Here is a 21,211-nt window from a genome sequence, read left to right as displayed (position 1 = left end):
AGATGTGTTTTAGCTTTACCTGTTCAGAGGATCTGCACACTTTATTTACTGCAAGGAGGTGGTTGGTATGTTGTCCTCTGGAAGCATTTTGGGAGTATTCCAAAGCCTATCAATTCCCATACAACACTTACTTCGGGTGGCAAACACATGCAGACCAGGGGCTATAATGCACTTACAGAGTCACACACTTACAAAATGACCACGTCTTCTTCATCCTCCCAGCTGGTGACATCGTCTGCTCCGACCTCTCCCAACATATGACTCCAAAGCATTTTTAAAAAGTATAACTCAGCAAGTGCTTATTTCCACCAGCTTGTCTCACAACTGCACTCTGTACCTTAAACTATATTCTGCCCTTGGGCATACAGGGAGGCCATAATACTTCACTTTGCAAAGCCTTGCACAACTCCAGGCTCAATTCCTAAGTAGATACAGTTCTGCAGCAGGCTCCAATATGGAGACTCTGTCAGTAAGTGGGGAACATGAAATACGTATCTTTCCTCTCACTATCAAGACCCCTATCACCTGCCACTATCACCGCTTCCTGTATCAGATGGCTGCTTCTCTTTCTGGTACTCTTTACTCAAACCCTTGTTCTGAACCCTGCATGCATCGGCCAAAACACAACAGAACACATATAACATAATATAACACATTATAACATAGGCCCACATGCATTTGTCTCTTTTAATTTTAATGCAATATAAAATTTCATAGTCACCTCATTTCCTGTTAATCACCATTGAAACACCTACCAAAAGATTGCAATTTATGCCACCCAGTTGTGACACTCCATACTTAACCATTTGCCCTCCAGAAGATTTACCCCCCTTCCTGACCAGGCCATTTTTTGCAATAAGGCACTGTGTTACTTTAACTGATAATTGCACCGTCATGCAACGCTGCACCAAAATGAAATTTACGTCCTTTTTCCCCACAAATACAACTTTCTTTTGGTGGTATTATATCCCCTTCCCTGTTTTTTATTTTTTGCGCTTTAAACAAAAAAATAGACCAACAATTTTGAGAAAAAAACTATATTTTTGACATTTTGCTCTTAAACATGTCCAGTAAAAAAATTTAAAAATCATAATTCATCATACATTTAGGCCAAAATGTATTTTACTACATGTCTTTGCTAAAAAAAAAAACCTATTACATGTAAATTAATTGGTTTAGATGAAAGTTATAGCATTTACAAATGGTGGTATATATACTGGGATTTTTACTTTTTGTACTAATAATGGCAGCGATCAGTGACTTATAGCGGGACTGTGGTGGGCATTTTGACACTGGGGGGGAACAGACTTGGTGTCACTGACATCCCCAGTGACACCAATACAGTGATCAGTGCTAATAAAAAGCATGCACAGTGTACTAATGGCACTGGGCAGGAAGGGGTTAACATCTGGGGCGATCAAAGGGTTAACTTTGTGCTGTTTCACTATAGGGGATGTGTGTGTGCTTCACTGTAACCATACTGCCTTGTATGGCTCTGCTATGCAGATCTATGCAAAGCAGTGTGCAGGAGCTGACAGGGGAGAGATCTGTGTTCACAGGTCTCTCCCCCATCAAAGATACTCGACGATCTCCGGATGCCAAAAGTAATCACTGGCCGGGACCCGGTGATTGAATGGCGGCACGGGTAGGGGGCACATGTGCCCCTTACCCGGAACTGCAAAATCACGTATTTATATGTGATTTTGTGCACCCGTGGTGCCCTGTAGCAGTATATCTGCTATAGGGCGGCACGGAACTGGTTAAATTGGATTTTCAGAGCAATTTACCCAATTAACTTGGTGCAGGTGCATTTCCTATGTATAATATAATCTTTCAAAATAAGCTTGCTTAAAATCTCAGATATATTCCCATTTAACAGAATAGAAGCTTTGAAGGACCGGTCTCATGGAAGGAGGAGCATGCGCTAGTGAGGGATAAGGTAACCAAATCTGCTTTTTACAGGTATACCTAAGAGCATCTAACCCTTGCAGTGCAGGGGTGTCCCGCTGCATGAGTAATTTTGTCTTTTCCCCAGAGTACAGCTTTAAAGCAAAGCAGATCCCCCTTAGACTCTGACTACCCCTTACCCCTGGTAAAGACTCCCACCCCCAATCCTGCTTTTTTTTCTAGCAATACATAAATTATTCGCTTTACAAGAAACAAGTTGTTGTTACAAACAGTTGTATAATTAATATATTAAAGTTGCATTTTACATTCATAAATGAAGACTATACCTCATGGGCTTGAAATGCAACTTCGCTAACCATACCATCTTTATACATTACGATTTCCCATATGCTTCCTAACCCCTTCACGCCTAAGGGTGAAACAAATCTTATTGCCTAAGCACAATTTTGCAACTTTGACATGTGTTAGCAAAACCGTACATATCATCACAACCAGGGGTGGACTGACAACTCATGGGGCCCCCGGGCAAAAGGGGATCATGGAGCTCCTGTGTCCTTGCCCAAACTCAAAAAAGCCTATAAAAAGGTACCAGGGGCATCTCATGGGGCCCCATACTGACCCTGGGCCCTTGGGCAGTGCCCGAGTTTCCAAATGGTCAGTCCGCCCCTGATCACAACTACTTTGTGCATCCAGGTGGCTTATGCCTTGTTTTTTTCAGGAAAAATTGGGCTTTTATTTGGTGGTAAATGGTAATGGATATCTCCTGATGTTTTACTATCAGAGAAAAACTAGCCAAAAATAGTAAAAAAAATAATTTTAGCTGTTTATTTCTTGCTACCTTATCATAACCTGCCACCAAACAACCCAAAATAATTTCTCCTGCTTCTGACGATCGCAGCAATACCGCATATGTGTATGTTAGTTGATGTCTACCCATAGTACGGCCCAGAAACAATAGTAAGCATTTTGCTTTTTTTATCCTGCCACTAACTGACACCGATACTAATTTAAAATGTAAAAAGAAAAAATCCTGACCAAGAAAAAAAGAAATGCTGACCCTGACCCTTATCTTTGACGCTGACCTTGACCCAAACACTAACCCTGGCACTAACCCTGGCACTGACCCTGGCACTGACCTAGATCAAACCTTGATCTAGGTTTTTTTTTTCACCATTATTTTTATTTATTTTACACACTTTTTTTTACTTGTCTCTGAAAGGACAGAGAGAGATACAATATATCTCTCTCTTCCATTCAGAGAGAGAAAATACAGGGCGGGCTTCACAGTGACTGATCACTGTGATAGCCAATCAGAGGAATGCTAGGAATGCGCCATGGGAAAAAAAGCCCAGTCCAGTGAGGCTGCATATTTGCGTATGGTCGGCGTGAAGGAGTTAAAGGAGGGACAGAGCAGAGAGCTGGTGACTGACAGTCACTGACTTTCTGCTCACTGAAGACTAAAAACTTAGCAATCAACAGCCTTTGATCGCTCAGTTCTCAGTCTTAGAGCTGGTGTGGGACAGATGCAGTATCAGATTATTGCTGCATCCACCTAGGTGAGTATGAATATTTGTTTTTTTTTAACTCACACACCTCTTTTAAGTAGACTACTTTATTTTACTGTATGTATACTTTGTATGTATACTTTTAATCTGAACATGTTACCTGTTCTATAAACCTTGTTGACTGATCTAATAATAAAAAAAACAATTCTATGAAAATTATTGGTAGAACAAAACAAATCAAGATTGCTTGAGGTTCACAGACACATTTATCACAGTGAATAAATGGTTAGCATTTCTGCCTGGCAGTACTAGGATCATTGGTTTGAATCCAAGCCACTGCACCGCATGCCTGGAGTTTGCATGTTCTCCCTGTGCCTGTGTGGGTTTCCCCCGGGTACTCTGGTTTCCTCCTACACTCCAAAGACATGCTGATCACTTCATTGACTCCTGTCTAAGTTGGCCCTAGTATGTGTATGCATGAATGAGTTAGGGACTGATATGAATGTACAATATATATGTAAATTGCTGCATAAATTAACGGCGCTATATAAGTACCTGAAATAAATAAATAAAATAAAATTGTACTAGCCCAAAATTCTGAAAGCTGCATAAATGTGTGTGTTTGAAAAGCAGGTTTATATAGATTGTGTCCTTGCTGATCTTGTGTTAGCCTCACCTTAGGTAAGCGAATCCAATAATTATGTGGATTAACATAACACATAGGAGCTCCTCTATGACATACTGTAGCTTCCTGCCTACTGCAGCTTGAGTTTAATGACTAATCAAAAAAGGAGACATCTTACACACGTTTTACCTTTGCTTGCCAAAGAAATTTGTGTCAAGTGATAAAATGAATTTGTTTAATTCATGCTGCAGCTAAGCCACAACTAAAGTGTGGTTGTACAGTATTTGCTCCATGAAATGAAGTTTTAACCTTTGTTGAACTTCCCCTAAATCATCCATACCTAAATAATATAGGCAGTATGCTCTATAGTGCTCTATAGTACTGGCAGAACCTCTAAAAATAATGACATGGGTGTCAAAACATGTTTAATCTTTGTTAAAAAAAAGAAAATCTTAGTGATATTAAAAGCATGTGTTTCTACAAGTTTCCAGTCAAGACCAGTAGTAAAACCCGACTATGGCTAAATTTTTTGATTTGCTGAAGAAAGATTGGGGAAAGGTTACATTCTTTCAGGTTTTAATGCTGCCTGTGGTCCCACAGGGAAGTTTTCTGCTCACGTCTTGTGGGGTGATTATGACAGGAAGTGAGGTGAACATGGTGACTTTAGCTCTAACAGGGCATGCCACCAATGAGGCAAACTGAGGTGATCACTTCAGGCAGATCTCAAGGAAGGGGGGCACTGAGGCTGGAGTGTCCATGTTAGACATTTCATCCTTACTGCAGCTCTATAACATTGGCCTGTATACACAAGTCAGTGTTACTGAGATGGTTTTAGGATTCTGGCACCACCTGCACCATAAAAAGCAATGACATCGTGAGGTCCAGCTTCCAGTGTTCTAATAATCAATGACACACAAAGTCATTGGTTAATAGAATGCTGGTGGCCAAGCCACAGCACCATTGGTTGCTGTGTCAGCGTCACTGCAACTAAAGAATGGGGGGGGGAGGAGGGGATGGCATACAGACTATCCATGGGACAAAGTATAGCAGGATCACTGGAATCATTCAAAACTAGTTTATGTCTTCTTGTTTGGTGGATTGTGGGTGCGGCTTTTGAATGTTTCTGCTCTTGTTTGGTGGGTTATGAGTGGATTACAATGGTAACAGAGTGCCCACTAGAGATTATACATCTTTCCGGGGTTTGCTGCAAAAAATGGACACCTCAGGCATCCACTACCATTGTACTGTTAACTGCTTTCCCATTGGTTCGATCCCTGTCAATTGTAGCCCCAGAGACAGTGGGCACCAGACAGTAAGGGATGGCAGTAATGACAGTTTCAGTAACCTTGATTGCAAGGGAAAATACTTAAAATCTAAGCTATCTATTGTAAAAGACATGGTTGCTTGGCAGTTCAGTTATTGCTGCTTTTACTGATGATTTATTGATGATGTCCTGCCATATATATATAGCTTCATTTAGTAAACAGGATTTTTGTCTCACCGCTTAATCCTTTTCTTGGAGCACATTATGGGACACTGGATGAGTATTCAGATACATTGGGTTAAGCTGCTGCCTTCAGGAGTGTGGATCCTAGCATAGGTCATTGACAAAGCTGTAAGGACAGCCCAGTATAACCCCTCCCACTCCCAGCAAACAATAGTAGGAGTGGATTGGAGGGAAGGGACCTGTGTCCCATAATGTACACCAAGAAAAGGATTTTATGGTAAGTCAAAAATCCTGTTTACAGGATACACAATGAATATTCAGGTACATAGGGACATCCAAAAGCAGTTCAGGTTAAGACCAATCAACTCAGAAATTCACCTAAAAAAAGTGATGGCGAGAAGAAAGGCAACCTTGCGAATAAGCATAGACAGAGGAATATCCCTAAGGGAGGAGGAAGCTCTCGGTTGACTTGGCTGGGTCTGGACTGTGACCTTCTCACCCCGGGCCCATTCCAAAGCAGAATGGGGGAAGAGATTTGCCTGGGTCCTGCACCAGAGTAGAACATGAATGAAGTTCTGGCTGCTGCTCTCCTCTACGTCCTCTCCAGTCAGTTCAGACTCTAGGTATGTGTGTCCCTCTTGTATTCTCCTCAGGGCCAGGTTAGCTTACCACTGCTGTGTGCTGCTGCTGGTGAACTTCATTCAGAGTCTAAGAGATTGTGTGGAAAAAACTGGCAAAGTTGGTGATTGAGGCTGGGCAGCTGGGCTGAGTCTTCCACTGCTCTTACGTTAGGCCCTGGCTCCTGGGCTTGTTCATATCAAGCGATTTGGGACTGTGCGTGGAATCGCTGTGATTCTGCCTGTGATTGCAAATCGCACTGCGATGCTCAAAAAACGCAGCACACATGACGTGTTTGTGTTCCATTAATTTTTAGTGACATCAATATGTGGTGTGGTTTTGTTGAGATTGTTAAGCTATATATAACACAACAAACACTCCAAAAGCACTCCGCATTTTGAGGTGCCACTAAAAATGAACTGAAATCACAAAAGTTTTGCCAGTGCCAGCATTGCAGTGTGATTTGGAATTGTGAGCAGAATCGTGGCAATTCCGCACAGCACACAATCCCAAGTCGCTAGATGTGAATAGGGCCTTAATGGCAGTGACTGAGGCTGGGCTGAGTCTTCCAGTGCTGTTGCGTTAGGTCCTGGACTAGTTCACATCTAGCGATTTGAGATCATGGGTGGAATTGCTGTGATTTTGCCTGTGATTCCAAATCAAAAATGCAGCACACATGACGTGTTTGTGTTTCATTCAGTTGTAGTAGCACCAAAATGTAGTGTGGTTTTGTTGTGATTGTTAAGAGATCTATCACACAACAAACACTCCAAAACCACACCACATTTGTGGTGCTACTAAAAATGAATGGAGCACGTCATATTTGCAGTGTTTTGCCAGCATTGTAGTGGGTGATTCCGACCACAATCCTAAATCACTAGATATGAACAATCCTCCAGAACAAAAAATTATCTACGGCGCTGGTGCAGATTATTATTATTATTATACAGTATTTATAAAGCGTCGATAGATCGCTCAGCGCTGTACATTACAAAGGGGGACAGAACATGTGACAGAACAATAACAATACAATGCAAAACATGAAGGGATTGAGGGCCCTGCTCTTTCGAGCTTACAATCTAGGAGGGAGGGGGTGGTGGCACAGGAGGAGATAGCTGTGGGGGATGGAGTGGTAGGAAGAGTGGAGGAGGTCGGCAAGTTAGCAGGGGGTGGGGTAGGCTTCCCTGAAGAGGTGGGTTTTCAGGGTGCGCCTAAAGGAGAGGAGAGTAGGTGATAATCTGATTGGTTGGGGCAGGGAGTTCCAGAGGATGGGTGACAACCTGGAGAAGTCCTGGAGGCGGGCATGGGAGGAGGAGACCAGGGAACTAGAGAGAAGGAGGTCTTGTGAGGAGTGGAGTGTGCATGCTGGGTGGTACTTGGATATTAGGTCAGTGATGTAGTTCGGGGCAGTGTGGTGGACGGCTTTGTACGTCAGTGTTAGAATTTTGAATTTGATCCGTTGCGCAATCGGAAACCAGTGGAGGGATTGGCAGAGGGGGTGGCAGAGATGGAGCAGTTGGAAAGGTGAATGAGTCTGGCTGCCGTATTCAGGATCAACTGAAGCGGGGATACCCAGCAGCGAGGCAGGCCAGTAAGGAGGGAGTTGCAGTAATCGAGTTGTGATATGAAGAGGGTGTGGATGAGCTGTTTAGTGGTTTCTGGGGTTAGGAACGTGCGGATTTTGGCGATGTTGCGGAGGTGGAGTCTGCACGAGTTTGTTAAAGATTGGACTTGGGGCTGGAAGGATAGGTTGGAGTCCAGAATGACACCAAGTACTCTGGCCTGCGGGGCGGGTTTGATGGTGGTGTTGTTGGACATGATGGAGAAGTCAATGGAGGGTGGTGTCCGGGCTGGGGGGAAGACAAGAAACTTAGTCTTGGAGAGGTTCATTTTAAGGAAGTGGAGCGACATCCAGTCAGATATGTCGCTCAGTAGGTGTGTGATTCGGGCAGAGACTGAGGGGGTGAGGTGGGGGGTTGAGAGATAGATTTGTGTGTCGTTGGCATATAGGTGGTAGTTGAAGCCGTGAGAGTGTATGAGTTGGCCAAGGAAGGAGGTGTAGATGGAGAAGAGAAGGGGCTTTGAGCGCATTGAACAGTTTGAACAGAAACCTTGAAACCTTCCTTTTTCTGGGGTAATGGCTATGGTCCCTTAAGAGAAAAGCTGCACCAGAGTAGGGCAAAGATTCCACCATTCTTTGCGGGGATGGTGGCAAACTTGACAAGAGGTGGGGTGGAGGCAGATACAAAATACCAGTTTTCAGCCCCTGGATACAACATTCTGGATCCAAAGGTCTAAAATGTTCCAGGACAAGATAGCCCTGAAGGTTAACAGACGTCTTCTCTCTCCAACAAGTGGGGGCACTCCCTCATTATGGGGAGTACTGGTTAGTGGATTAGTGGACTTGACAGACTTAGAGTCCAGTACTTACAGTGCAACTGGTTTCCAGGCTTCGCCTTGGACGTTGAGGCCCTATAGAAATTAAAAGGAATATTTTTTTTCCCCCAGGTGGAGATTTTGCTTTATTTTTCTTAGGCAAAAGGGTACTCCTCCCCCTGGTGATGAAATTGTCCAGGAAGTAGCCAAAGAGTTGTTCCACATTAAAGGACATATGCAAGATGCATTTATTGCACTGATGCTCCACAGACCAACATTAAAGCCAAAAGGTCCTTTGCATATGTATCAAAAAAAGGCCCATTCCAAGAGGTAATTAAGTATATACAGGAGATTTTGGGGATAATTATCCAAAAAGATCTGTGAGTTTGCCTGTTTTATGGGACAGAAATGTCAATAAAACCATATAAAAATAGTTTATTAGATCATTTAATTAGTGCTGCAAAAGGATTAATCCCTAATTTCTGGCAGGTACCAGATCCCCCAACAATGATAGATTGGATGGGGAGGATTGAGTATATAACTAAGATTGAGGAGTTATACTACATGGATGAAGATAAAATGGGAAAATTTAGAAGGAGTAAGTGGTATGTTTTTCAATCATCAGAAAAATATCTCAAGATAATCGGTACCAAGTAGGTGGAATTAGAGAACTAAACTGAATAACTGGAGAGTGGTAAATATGCAGATAGATTATAGGTGATTAGTAGACAGGTTTAGAAAGAGATTGGTAGAAATAGATTGAAAGGGGTAATTATTGGGTTGGGGGGGGGGGGGTGGAGGGAAGGAATGAGGGTTTAGAAAAAGTCTAGTTAAATTGTATACTGCCTTAATCTGTATTGAAATCAAATTTAATAAAAGATATTAATCATAAAAAAGAAAAAAGCCCATTCTGGAAATCTGGAATATAAAATGTACTAGGCACAATAGCGTAGGGTCACAGACATGAGCTTCAGTTGCTGGACAAAAGTGTCTATCAGGATAGATTGATGATCCTAGGACATAAGGTCTGGCAGATGGACATGATCAGAATCACAGGTTGCATGTCAGGATCTGTGAAGGAGAATAAGGTCTTAGAAAGGGCTTCTAGCCTTTTATCCACTGGGACTTTAAACATGGGGATGGTCTCAACTCTCAACAGGGAAAGTGTTGTTAAGACAGGAAATGGCTGGGTACACAATGGGGACAGACTACTTTCTTAGGAACCCCCACTCCATAGGGTATCGCTGGGTACACAATGGGGACAGACTACTTTCTTAGGAACCCCCACTCCATAGGGTATCGCTGGCCAATACATTTGGAAGAGCAAACACCATTTCCAGGTCATAAATAAGGACCAAGATGACATCCTTAAGTTTTGGAGTAATGTGTGCAGACTCTTCATGTACCAAGTCTTCAAATAAGGATAGGGTACAATCCTCCTCATTGTTGGCTGACTGTGCAGAAGGAATACCAATGAAAAAAAAAAAGCATCCAAGAGGCACCAGAACTTTGATGTGAATTTATACAAAGTAGTGAGAGGGCAACACCATTTGAAGAGTTCACTGGCTCAGGTTCGACTTCTCACAACAGACAAGTCTACCCTCCAGTGGGTGCTCCAGAAGGTTACCAGAAAAAACATTCATATATTAAAGGAGCACCAGACTAAAAAAAAATAGAGTCCAAATTCATTTCTTAGTGTTGTGCACAAGGGACTGCAGCCTCAGGGAATTCAGATGGATTCTGGAGGGGAGGGAGTATAAACAAACTTGCGGATCCTGCATACTGATTGAACTATCATGGCTGCAAATTTGCCCATAAACTTAGACATAGTAGGTGAGAATTCTTGCTTAGACAATGCTGAGGAAGAGTTAACCTTTCAGAGGAAGACTCAGAAAAATTATGCAACTCACGCAGAGGACAATGATCTAGGCTACTGTTCTCAGGTCCCATACAGGACACCGCAAGACCCCTGGCACTGTTAGCAGATCACAAGCTGAGTAGGCCCTCACGACCACTGCTGTTGTGATTATGATCCACCAGTTAGATTGTATACACCAACATAGGCACCCCTCAGAGGATAGCCACTCCTTCCAGCCTCCCCCTCTCTTGAGGGCATACCCAAAGGGTCTATAGGGACAGAATTCTATCACATGCGTGCACTGCAACCTTGGACCTGTAAAGCATTTTGTAGCAGATACAAAGGGTTGCACTATAGCTACCTAGGTGAGCACCTTACCTTACTTAAAGACACATTAAAGACTAGTCCTGCTTCTTTTCAGCTGGGTCTGGGCACAGGTTTTGTAACAATGCAAAGCATCAACAGAACTGACTGGAAAGCTGCAAAATGAGCCCCTTCTGCCCCTGCAGCAACTGAAGAAAGTTACCAGCTGAAAAATATACCTTGTAAAAAACTAAAAAAGGTATTTCTTTGCTCAGAGGAGAGAAGACATCCGTTCACCTAGGACACTAGTAGAAAGCCAAGGCATGCTGGGAGTGAGAGGGGTTATATTTGGCTGTTATTATAGCTTTGTTTTGCAGGTGTTCAATCTCCTAAAGCTAGCAGCACAACTAAATGTACCCGAATACTCATTCTGTGTACCATAATACATAATGGCAGTAAACCAAAGCAATCAATCAGAATTCACTCTGCTAAAGTCAAATCAGTATAAGATAGAGATAAAAGATAGAAGTAAAAGATAGCAACTCTTATTGGTTGCTATGCCTCAGCTTTTAAAGTCCAAACCCCATCCACCCAGTTCCTACCCATTATCAAATGTTAAAAACAAACAAATGCTAACACCATTTTTACCTCGCAGTCACCTTACTCAATATAGTGTTGACAAGTAGCTGTCATAGGGATAGAGTTTATTAATGTATCCTTAGCAGGGGCGGACTGACCATTTGGAAACTCGGGCACTGCCCGAGGGCCCAGGGTCAGTAGGGGGCCACATGAGATGCCCCTGGTACCTTTTTCATAGGCTTTTTTGAGTTTTGGCACGGACACAGGGGCCCCATGATCCCCTATTGCCCAGGGGCCCCATGAGTTGTCAGTCCGCCCCTGATCCTTAGCACTGGGCACCATCCTGAGGAGCATTTATGTACAGATTGTGGGTGGAAACTTAACCCCTGTGTATGTAATATGTTCTAAAGTTTATTCCATGATCATTTACCCTAATTTTCACTAAATACAGCAAAACTCTCATTAAACACATTCTCAAAAGGTCTAGAACATGCACATCAAACCTTATGAAACACTGGAATGAACGGATACCTACTTGATTCCAGAAATATAAAAAACATCATAATACTTTGTTTATTAGAATTATACTGATAATTGCTACCTGCAAAGTATTATCCCAAAGAAGATTTCCTAAAGTATTAAGCTGCAAAATGATGATGGAAAACTGCTGGGGCTAATTATGTTAAAAATATTTTGTCTTTGCAATTAGACAATCACTAAAATAATAATTTGGAAAATACAGTTCTAATACTTATGGTTAGCAGCTCCATTGACTCCAAGCTTTACTCTTTTGCAGAGCTAAAGGAGCCACTAGAACCTTCACTAGATGACATTTCTAGGTATTCTGAATGCCCTTGTCTCTCTGCTGCCCAATGTAGCTCCCCCATCTGCTATTTTACTAGAGTGTTTCTGTGATCTGTATTGGCACGGTTTGACACCCTAGTTATCTAACTGCAAAGGGAAAGAGCCACAAAGGGAAGATGCAGACATCTGACACACCCAGATGTAATGGGTATTGGAAATTCATGTGGGGCCTTTAGCTCTGCAAAAGAACAAAGTTTGGAATCAACTAAGATGCCAAAGCTATTAAAATTGCATTTTTTTAAAGCAGCATTTTACTAAATATTCTAATTCTATTGACAGTAGCTAAGTCTCTAAATGGCTAGGGTACACAGAGAAATAGCACCCATTTTTACATGCCAGCCATTTATTATTTTCCAGACCATTAATACTATGCAGCGCAAAAGTCTTACTGTACATCCATGTTTGACTGCTCATTTAGCTATTCTGTTTTGTGGCAGATTCCCTTTATTCAACCCCCGTATTCTTGTTGAAATTATTAATGTACCCTATATGTCAATATCTTTTTTGGTTGCACTGACCTTCAGAGTTTCAAAAAAACATGAACTTGACTTAAATATATTCAGATTTAAGAATCTACTTTACTAAGTTTGTCCATGATCTGCATATGGCAAAAAGACTCATGTATATTTTGGACCAAGCCCATCTTCATCTTTATACATGATTTCTATTTACATACAAATCAATAGACCTCATCTAAAGTACTGCTGAAAGACACCTGCTGTCATCATTACATTTAGCCAACAGCCAGAATTATTCATTAGATGCATGCTAACACCATGTATGTTTATTCATTGGTAGTGTTATAATTACAGGTTACACACAATAAACTATGTTTTTTAATTATGATTTATTAGAGGCTTAAGATCTTTTGTTCTTTATGAAATACGATAAAACATTTGCAATCAATATAAAGTACACAGAAAAGACACCTTTAAATATGGTTATTGTCTGTTTTTGGAGAGTGGACTCAGATACAGAAATACAGTCAGGTCCATAAATATTGGGACATCGACACAATTCTAACATTTTTGGCTCTATACACCACCACAATGGATTTGAAATGAAACGAACAAGATGTGCTTTAACTGCAGACTGTCAGCTTTATTTGAAGGTATTTACATCCAAATCAGGTGAACGGTGTAGGAATTACAACAGTTTGCATATGTGCCTCCCACTTGTTAAGGGACCAAAAGTAATGGGACAGAATAATAATCATAAATCAAACTTTCACTTTTTAATACTTGGTTGCAAATCCTTTGCAGTCAATTACAGCCTGAAGTCTGAAACGCATAGACATCACCAGACGCTGGGTTTCATCCCTGGTGATGCTCTGCAGGCCTCTACTGCAACGGTCTTCAGTTCCTGCTTGTTCTTGGGGCATTTTCCCTTCAGTTTTGTCTTCAGCAAGTGAAATGCATGCTCAATCGGATTCAGGTCAGGTGACTGACTTAGCCATTGCATAACATTCCACTTCTTTCCCTTAAAAAAACTCTTTGGTTGCTTTTGCAGTATGCTTTGGGTCATTGTCCATCTGCACTGTGAAGCGGCGTCCAATGAGTTCTGAAGCATTTGGCTGAATATGAGCAGATAATATTGCCCGAAACACTTCAGAATTCATCCTGCTGGTTTTGTCAGCAGTCACATCATCAATAAATACAAGAGAACCAGTTCCATTGGCAGGCATACATGCCCACGCCATAGCACTACCACCACCATGCTTCACTGATTAGGTGGTATGCTTAGGATCATGAGCAGTTCCTTTCCTTCTCCATACTCTTCTCTTCCCATCACTCTGGTACAAGTTGATCTTGGTCTCATCTGTCCATAGGATGTTGTTCCAGAACTGTGAAGGCTTTTTTAGATGTCGTTTGGCAAACTCTAATCTGGCCTTCCTGTTTTTGAGGCTCACCAATGGTTTCCATCTTGTGGTGAACCCTCTGTATTCACTCTGGTGAAGTCTTCTCTTGATTGTTGACTTTGACACACATACACCTACCTCCTGGAGAGTGTTCTTGTTCTGGCCAACTGTTGTGAAGGGTGTTTTCTTCACCAGGGAAAGAATTCTTCGGTCATCCACCACAGTTGTTTTCCGTGGTCTTCCGGGTCTTTTGGTGTTGCTGAGCTTACCGGTGCGTTCCTTCTTTTTAAGAATGTTCCAAACAGTTGTTTTGGCTACGTCTAATGTTTTTGCTATCTCTCTGATGGGTTTGTTTTGTTTTTTTCAGCCTAATGATGGCTTGCTTCACTGATAGTAACAGCTCTTTGGATCTCATCTTGAGAGTTGACAGCAACATATTCCAAATGCAAATAGCATTCCATTGTGGTGGTGTATAGAGCCAAAAATGTTAGAATTGTGTTGATGTCCCAATATTTATGGACCTGACTGTATATTTATAGCAAATGTGTCACAAATGTAGACAATCTGATGAGAAATGCAAAGCCAGGCATTATGTTCAGTGAAAGCTGCAAGTCAAAGTTTTCATTAGATTCATAATAGTGGACAGCTAAAATTATAGGGAAATTCCAACTTTTGCTTTAACAGTCAAGTTTGATTTCAGCCCTTTCTGCCTCCTAAGCCTCCCTATTGCTCAGTGATTCCATTTCTCTCATTCATATTCTGTTTCAATCTTTTTACTGGATTTTAACAAGAGAAATAAAAAAGTCTAAGTCAGGGGTTAAGTGATAGATAACCAGTACAGAATAAACAATACAATTCAGTCAAATATATCAAGTATCAAAAATAAAAGAAACCTGGGATGCTGGGATGGGGCTAATAAATGGAATATGGAGAGAAGCCAGGTCCCTAAATTCTCTCACAGGCCCCAAAGTGAGAGACACGTACCCTGTACTTCAGAGCTGAGCTCTCCAATTATCAGGTAGCTTTCCTGATTTTACTATAGGTCTGATTCAGCAGAGGGAGTGTTAGACTGTTGGTTTCACATGAACAGAAAGGGTCCTTTCCTACAGTATGCTGTCAGAGGACAGGTGTTTAAACACTACTCAGTGCATAAGTGTTCCAGAGCAATCCCCAGCTGCCAGATACTATATCAGCGACCCCTGGCAGCTTTCCAATGATATCAATCCAAAAGGTCCAGTGCTTCAAACATCCAACTTCTATTTCCAAACATGTGAGTAAATTCCAAAGTCTTCAATCTCCCAGACTCTTTCCAGATCCATTGACCCAGTTATAAGACTGGAGGCTGTTGCCCATCTGCCAGTGCCATAGGAGCCTTCTACATAGACTAATGTAATTCCCAGAAGGGAACTGCCTGGAACAAGTGACTTTGTTTGGGATTTTAACTAGGTCCTGCCTGTTGCTAATTTTGGGGAACTGAATGTTTTACTGCCAAAAGGAGCTAGTTCATCAGAAATTAAACTTAAAGTGAGATCACCCAACCCTGTGTTTAGGGGTTGTTAGGATAATGTGTGCGACACAGTGGGGAGCGCACTGTAATTGCAGGAAGTGGATCACTCATATGGCACTAATAAAAGCATGGGTTTATGTGAGTACCTTTTAGGGGTTACTTTTTCTATGTTTATTTTAAATGTACTACATCATTATGCATTGTTCTTACTCGGGGCAATGCTGCAGAGAATTCGGACTTGGAAAGTGGAAGAATTAGCGTTGAGAGCTGTGATAAGGTTAGTGCTTTTTGTAAGCATTTAGGCTAAAGGGGAGAATCACTCACAGATCACTGGTGTTTTTACATGTTTTGGTGACACACATACACATGTGAGCACATTGACTTATTACTTTTGTATTATGAGTATTGTAGGTATTACACTATACTGTATGCGTTCTTTTATTTAGGGAACACACAAAGTAAAGTAGTACACTGAGTAAAGAAGAACACTAAATAAATAAATAGGCACAAAAGGGTTGGAGAATAGGCTTTATTGGACCCAATTTCTTATGACTTGGTCACCAGATCTGGTAAGAGTCTGGGAGATTGGAGACTTTGGAATTTATTTACCTGTTTGAAAGTAAAAGTTGGATGTTTGAAGCGCTGGACTTAAAGGACAGGTGTGGCTCTTTTCTAAATAAAATTACTTATGAGAATTAGCACATTTTTTTGTTTTAGTACACACAAAAATATATTTAGAGGATTTAAACTGTAAGTTCAGTTGAGTCTTTAAAGTCCTTTATTTACTGTATTTTACATAAAATAGTAAAAAAAGAGCAGAAGGAACTAAAAAGCTTTGATCATTCTAGCCGGCCCTAAAAATACAACTCTCACTAGACAGAATGGTGATGTCTGCAATCATTATCATACTTAAATTTAAGATTATTTCTCATCAACAGAAATCCACACAGAATTTTGTAGCTCATGTAACAAAGTCAGTGATTTTTGATTGTTATACCAGTAACGCTACTATTCTAATTTTTATGAGCAATTCAATTGAGCAAAAAAGTTGTAAATACATTTATGTGTGCATTGCCTTTCAGTAATGACAGCTTTGTCCCCTTCATTTAAAGACAGATATTTGGATTTCCCATCAACTTCTTCTTAGGTTAATCTGTTAATGGGATGCTTAAATTCATGAGATCTTAAAAGAAAACATCTTCACTCTATAAAACGAAACTGAAAAATAACAAAAGTGCTAATAAAATATACAAACATGGATAGATTAGTGGTTTACCTTCACACAAGCATTTTCATGATTAAATGGCAACAATAGATGTAATATTATAAGGGCCAAGCATAACAAGGAAGAACAGGTATCAGCACTCCCAGTGCCATAAGCAAGAATCATCCTTCCTTACCACACTCATTGATGAGTCTTAGTATACTAACAGATACATTTTGGTCTACTTTTATAATATATTAATGTTATTGAAACAATGAGATAGAAGGTGTTATTCAGTAGTTGCATAATAGAGTTCCTTTAGTAGAGATCAGTATTCATACATTGATAGCCCAGGGAACATAGGTACCAGGCTCATCTCTTGGAATCTGTAAGAAAGCATAAGCACTTTTTATACTATGTACATTACAAACCACGTTGTATAAATAAAAATACTCTGTTGGCAAGTTATCTGTTTGATGGGAAGGTGTATACTTTATGTTTTAACCTCCGGAAGGTTTTACCCCTTTCATGACCAGCACATTTTTTGCTGTTCAGAACTGCGCTATTTTAACTGGCAATTGCTTGGTCTTTCAATACTATCCAAATGAAATTTGTATCATTTTTTTCTCTCAAATAGAGCTTTCTTTTGGTGGCATTTGGTCAATACTGAGTTTTTGCTATATAAATGAAAAAAAAAACATATAGGTAAAAAAAAAAAACACATTTTCTTAGTTTCTGTTAGAAAACATTCCAAATAAATATATTTCTTTATAAATGTAGGCCAGAATGTATTCTGCTACACTTCTTTGGTACATATAGCCCAAATCAGTGTATATTATTTAGTCTGTGTGAAAGTTATAGCATCTACAAACTATGGTATATATATATATATATATATATATATATTTGAAAATTGATCAATTCTGATCTGACATCTGTACTAAATTGACGTCCTATCTCATTTCTTGAGGCCCTTAGCTGCCAGGACTGTATAAATACCTCCAAATGACCCCTATTTGAATAAAATTACCAGCTTTTATTTATTCATGTAAAGCCTTTATTCCAAAAGGAAAAAAAAAATGTTTGTTGTAACTCATTAAAAAGTGTTACCTGGAGTTTGGCTTCAATTTGTTATTTGTATTAAAATCGAATAATATATGTAACACTCCCCATCCCCCAGACTGACAATGCTGCTGTCTGCTGTGTCCTGGCTCATTCATTCCAAAGTGGTGTCTCACTAATACAGGAGATGAGTTACTGGGCAGATCACGAGGTGAAAATAGAGGAAAAAAACAAAGAAAAGAAAATTGATGCATCCACAACATCAAATGATTGGTAAGCTGCAATATAATACATTTTTGTTTTTGGGTTTAATACCGCTTTAAGTAAATTTATTTTTATCTAATACTGCCTAACTGACTGTATAAACAAAATGTAGGTATTTAGAGATGGGTGTTCATATGTAAAGCTCACTTCCTGAGTACCCCCATATCAAGATAGCCTTGGTGTCTGCATCCTCCTGTGTGTCTAAATTGATCCATGATGTCTTTTGAGAAAGGAAAGTGCATTTATTTTAGATACCAGACTAGATAATAATCTCAATTAAGAGAACTACACAAGATAATAATATGCGTTTTCAAAGTAACAGTTATTTTAAATGAGATTTGAAATTACAGTCACATGGCTGAAAACAGGTATGTCCTTAGGTATGTGTTAAGGTTTGTGAATTGTGCCTAATATATGATAATGACATCTTAAAGTGGTACTAAAGGCAAAATAAAAAGTGACATATATGATGCAGTCTGTCATTGGCATTTACAAAGTAGTCTTTTTTTTTTCTAAGTACCCCTTGTAATTTAGCTTTTATCTGTTGATCCTACTATTATTTTTTTAATTCCTTTAACAGACCAAGCTGTGCAGCACAAGCAAAAACAAAGGTTGAGAAAAAGCATTTAACACTGACAAGGTGCTTCCAATGGTCATCTCATTGGTCATTTAGTTAAAATCTTTATTCCAAAAGGAAGTAAAAATGTGTTCCTGTGATTGCTTAAAATGTGTTATCTGCAGTTAGGCTGTCATTTTTTGGTCACCTATGTAAAGTCCATATAAATCTACTAATCCATCTAACACTACCCTCACAGGGCAATTCTGCTATCCAAAGGTGTTTCCATTGCTGCTCCATAGCTAAGGGGCCACTGTAAGACAGAAAGTGTGTTACTGGCTGGAGCACAAAGTGAAAATAAAAAAAATGAAAAACAGAAAAAAAATGCAGCCACTACATCTAATAATGAGTAATCTGCAATTTATACATTTTGTGTTTGGGTGTACATACTAAAAGGTAGAGCTTTTATGACAGAAGAGACCCTGTTGGTCTCTTCTGTCATAAATGCTTCCCTTGCTGTCAGTTTTAATGTGCACAGCTCTGCATGCATCAATGTCACCCAGCCTGTGTCCTGATGATGTGACTGCTGTGTGTATATGTAGGAGTATACAAAATGTGAAAAATACTTCTGTACTACCACAATGTGACTATATAATAAATGATATATATAGAGCTGCTGCTAGCATAAAAAATTGTGTTCCCACAACATAAACATAAATAAACAAATAAACGTAATGCTGTGCTGCCAATATAAAGCATAAATACCAAATCATCAACCGATTAATCAAGAAAAAAACATCAAATATACATATAAACGTGCATAAATCACAATGTCCATGAAAGCAAGTCGAATTAGAGTGGTGAACATAGAGTTTTACATCAACTTCTTCACAATTACATAGGATTTCTCACGTGCTCATATAACCATCACCATCTCTTAAAGTGCTGCAAACATGCAGGTTGTGCCACCTCAGTGCTCACAGAACTCTCACCTTAAGAATAGTTGAATGCGCTTATGATTATTACATTTGGGTTCCTCCACTCTCCTGGTCCTCCACCATTTTAGAACCACTGGACCCAATTGAAAAAAACTGGTCCCGTTAAGGGTCGCTTGGGATCAAATCTACTGTATTTATTCTGGAGGTTCTCCGAAGGGCAGTCAATGACACAGCATTTTATTTTTGCTCTTAGTTACTACTGTTGCCACATTCTATTTTGATGTTCATCTGGCGGTTACTTTCCTTTCTCTGTTCTGAAAAAAATCCTGTTTGTTTCGCCATGTCTGTTCTCAAACTACCCTACCCTACCAGCGCAGCCATTTGCGGCCTCAATCACCAGGTCCCGGCTGGTGATCCCCAGCCAGCACTCGAGGATCTTAGAGTATTACCAACGGGTGAGAGACCAGTATGTAAACAATACAGATGTCTCCCCTGTCAGCTCCTGCATACTTCTTTGTATGTCTCTTCATAGCACAGCCATACAAAGCAGTGTGCTTACAGTGTAAAGCACACACAGCACACAGTGAAACAGCACACCGTTAACCTTTTGATCGTCCCACATGTTAACCCACATGTTAACCCCTTCCTGCCGACTGTCATTAGTACAGTGTCAGTGCTTTTTATTAGCACTGGTCACTGTATTGGTGCCACTGGGTCAGTTCCCCCTCCCCAGTGTCAGAATGCTCACCACAGCCCCGCTATAAGTCACTGATCGCCACCTTTAATAGTAATAATAAAAAAAAATCCAAGTATATATTCCGCCATTTGTAAATGCCATAACTTTCAGAATACATTTTGGCATAAATTTATGACGAAATTTGATTTTTTAATTTTTTTACTGGACATGTTTAATAGCAAAAAGTCAAAAATATAGGGTTTGTTTTTTCAAAATTGTCAGTCTTTTTTTGTTTATAGCGCAAAAAATAAAAAATGCACTGGTGATCAAATACCACCAAAAGAATACTCTATTTGTGGGAAAGAAAGGACATAAATTTAATTTGGTTGCAGCGCTGTATGACCACGCAATTGTCAGTTAAAGTAACGCAGCACTGTATCGCAAAAAATGGCCTGGTCAGGAAAGGGGAGTAAATCCTCTGGAGGGCAAATGGTTAAAAAAAAAAGGTTTAGACTGTACATAAGTATTGTCAGTTCAAATGAAATCGGGATTATTGATATTCAGTGGGGTTTTTGGAAAGTGGATGTCTAATTATGTTATCTGATGTCAAATGTCCCAGTAAAGAGTCCTCTGACATCAGATAACATAATCTGGCATCCACTTTTCTTCACAGCTCAGCCATGGAAGTTCCAGGATAAAACGTACATAAATTATTAGACATAAGATTTCAAGCAGAGATTAAACCAGATTTAAAAATGATCAATAAACAAGTTAATCCTGATGTCCGAATTCTAGTTTTGGACTGAAATATATTTTATGAAACATCAGGTGCGTCTAGGATGCCACCCTAAATCTGGTGAAAGATTTAGGGTGACAAAGATTTGATATTTTTGGACTTGGGCAAATGGGCTTTTTTGTTCCTTTTTAGGTAAAGTGTGCATTCAAAGTCAAAATGCAAACAATTGGTAATTTTATCCTGCCCAGTGCGTTAAAGTGAAAACCATATTTTTGGGTTTTGGAGAAATGTTATACCTACTGCAAGGTTTTAATTGCTAGCTGTGCC

The 21,211-nt window shown here is 40.1% G+C and overlaps 1 protein-coding gene across 2 annotated transcripts in view; it reads right to left on the bottom strand.

Moving 5' to 3' along the window:
• Window positions 1-12,911: 12,911 nt before the first annotated feature.
• The window catches only part of LOC149473717 (aldehyde oxidase-like), a 202,286-nt gene continuing 193,986 nt past the window's right edge, over window positions 12,912-21,211 (bottom strand). For both annotated transcript variants that reach the window (XM_089670160.1, XM_089670170.1), the window contains exon 35: window positions 12,912-17,038. In XM_089670160.1, coding sequence (XP_089526286.1) covers window positions 16,988-17,038 — 51 coding nt within the window. In that variant the 3' untranslated portion in view covers window positions 12,912-16,987. The remainder of the gene's footprint in view (window positions 17,039-21,211) is intronic.

This window comes from Staurois parvus, unplaced genomic scaffold (genome assembly GCF_062004578.1).
Source record: "Staurois parvus isolate SC_StPar_1 unplaced genomic scaffold, SC_StPar_1.0 ptg000011l, whole genome shotgun sequence".
NCBI classification, from domain to species: domain Eukaryota; kingdom Metazoa; phylum Chordata; class Amphibia; order Anura; family Ranidae; genus Staurois; species Staurois parvus.
The sequence above is the reverse complement of the archived record's forward strand: the minus strand, read 5'-3'. Positions and strand labels throughout refer to the sequence as shown.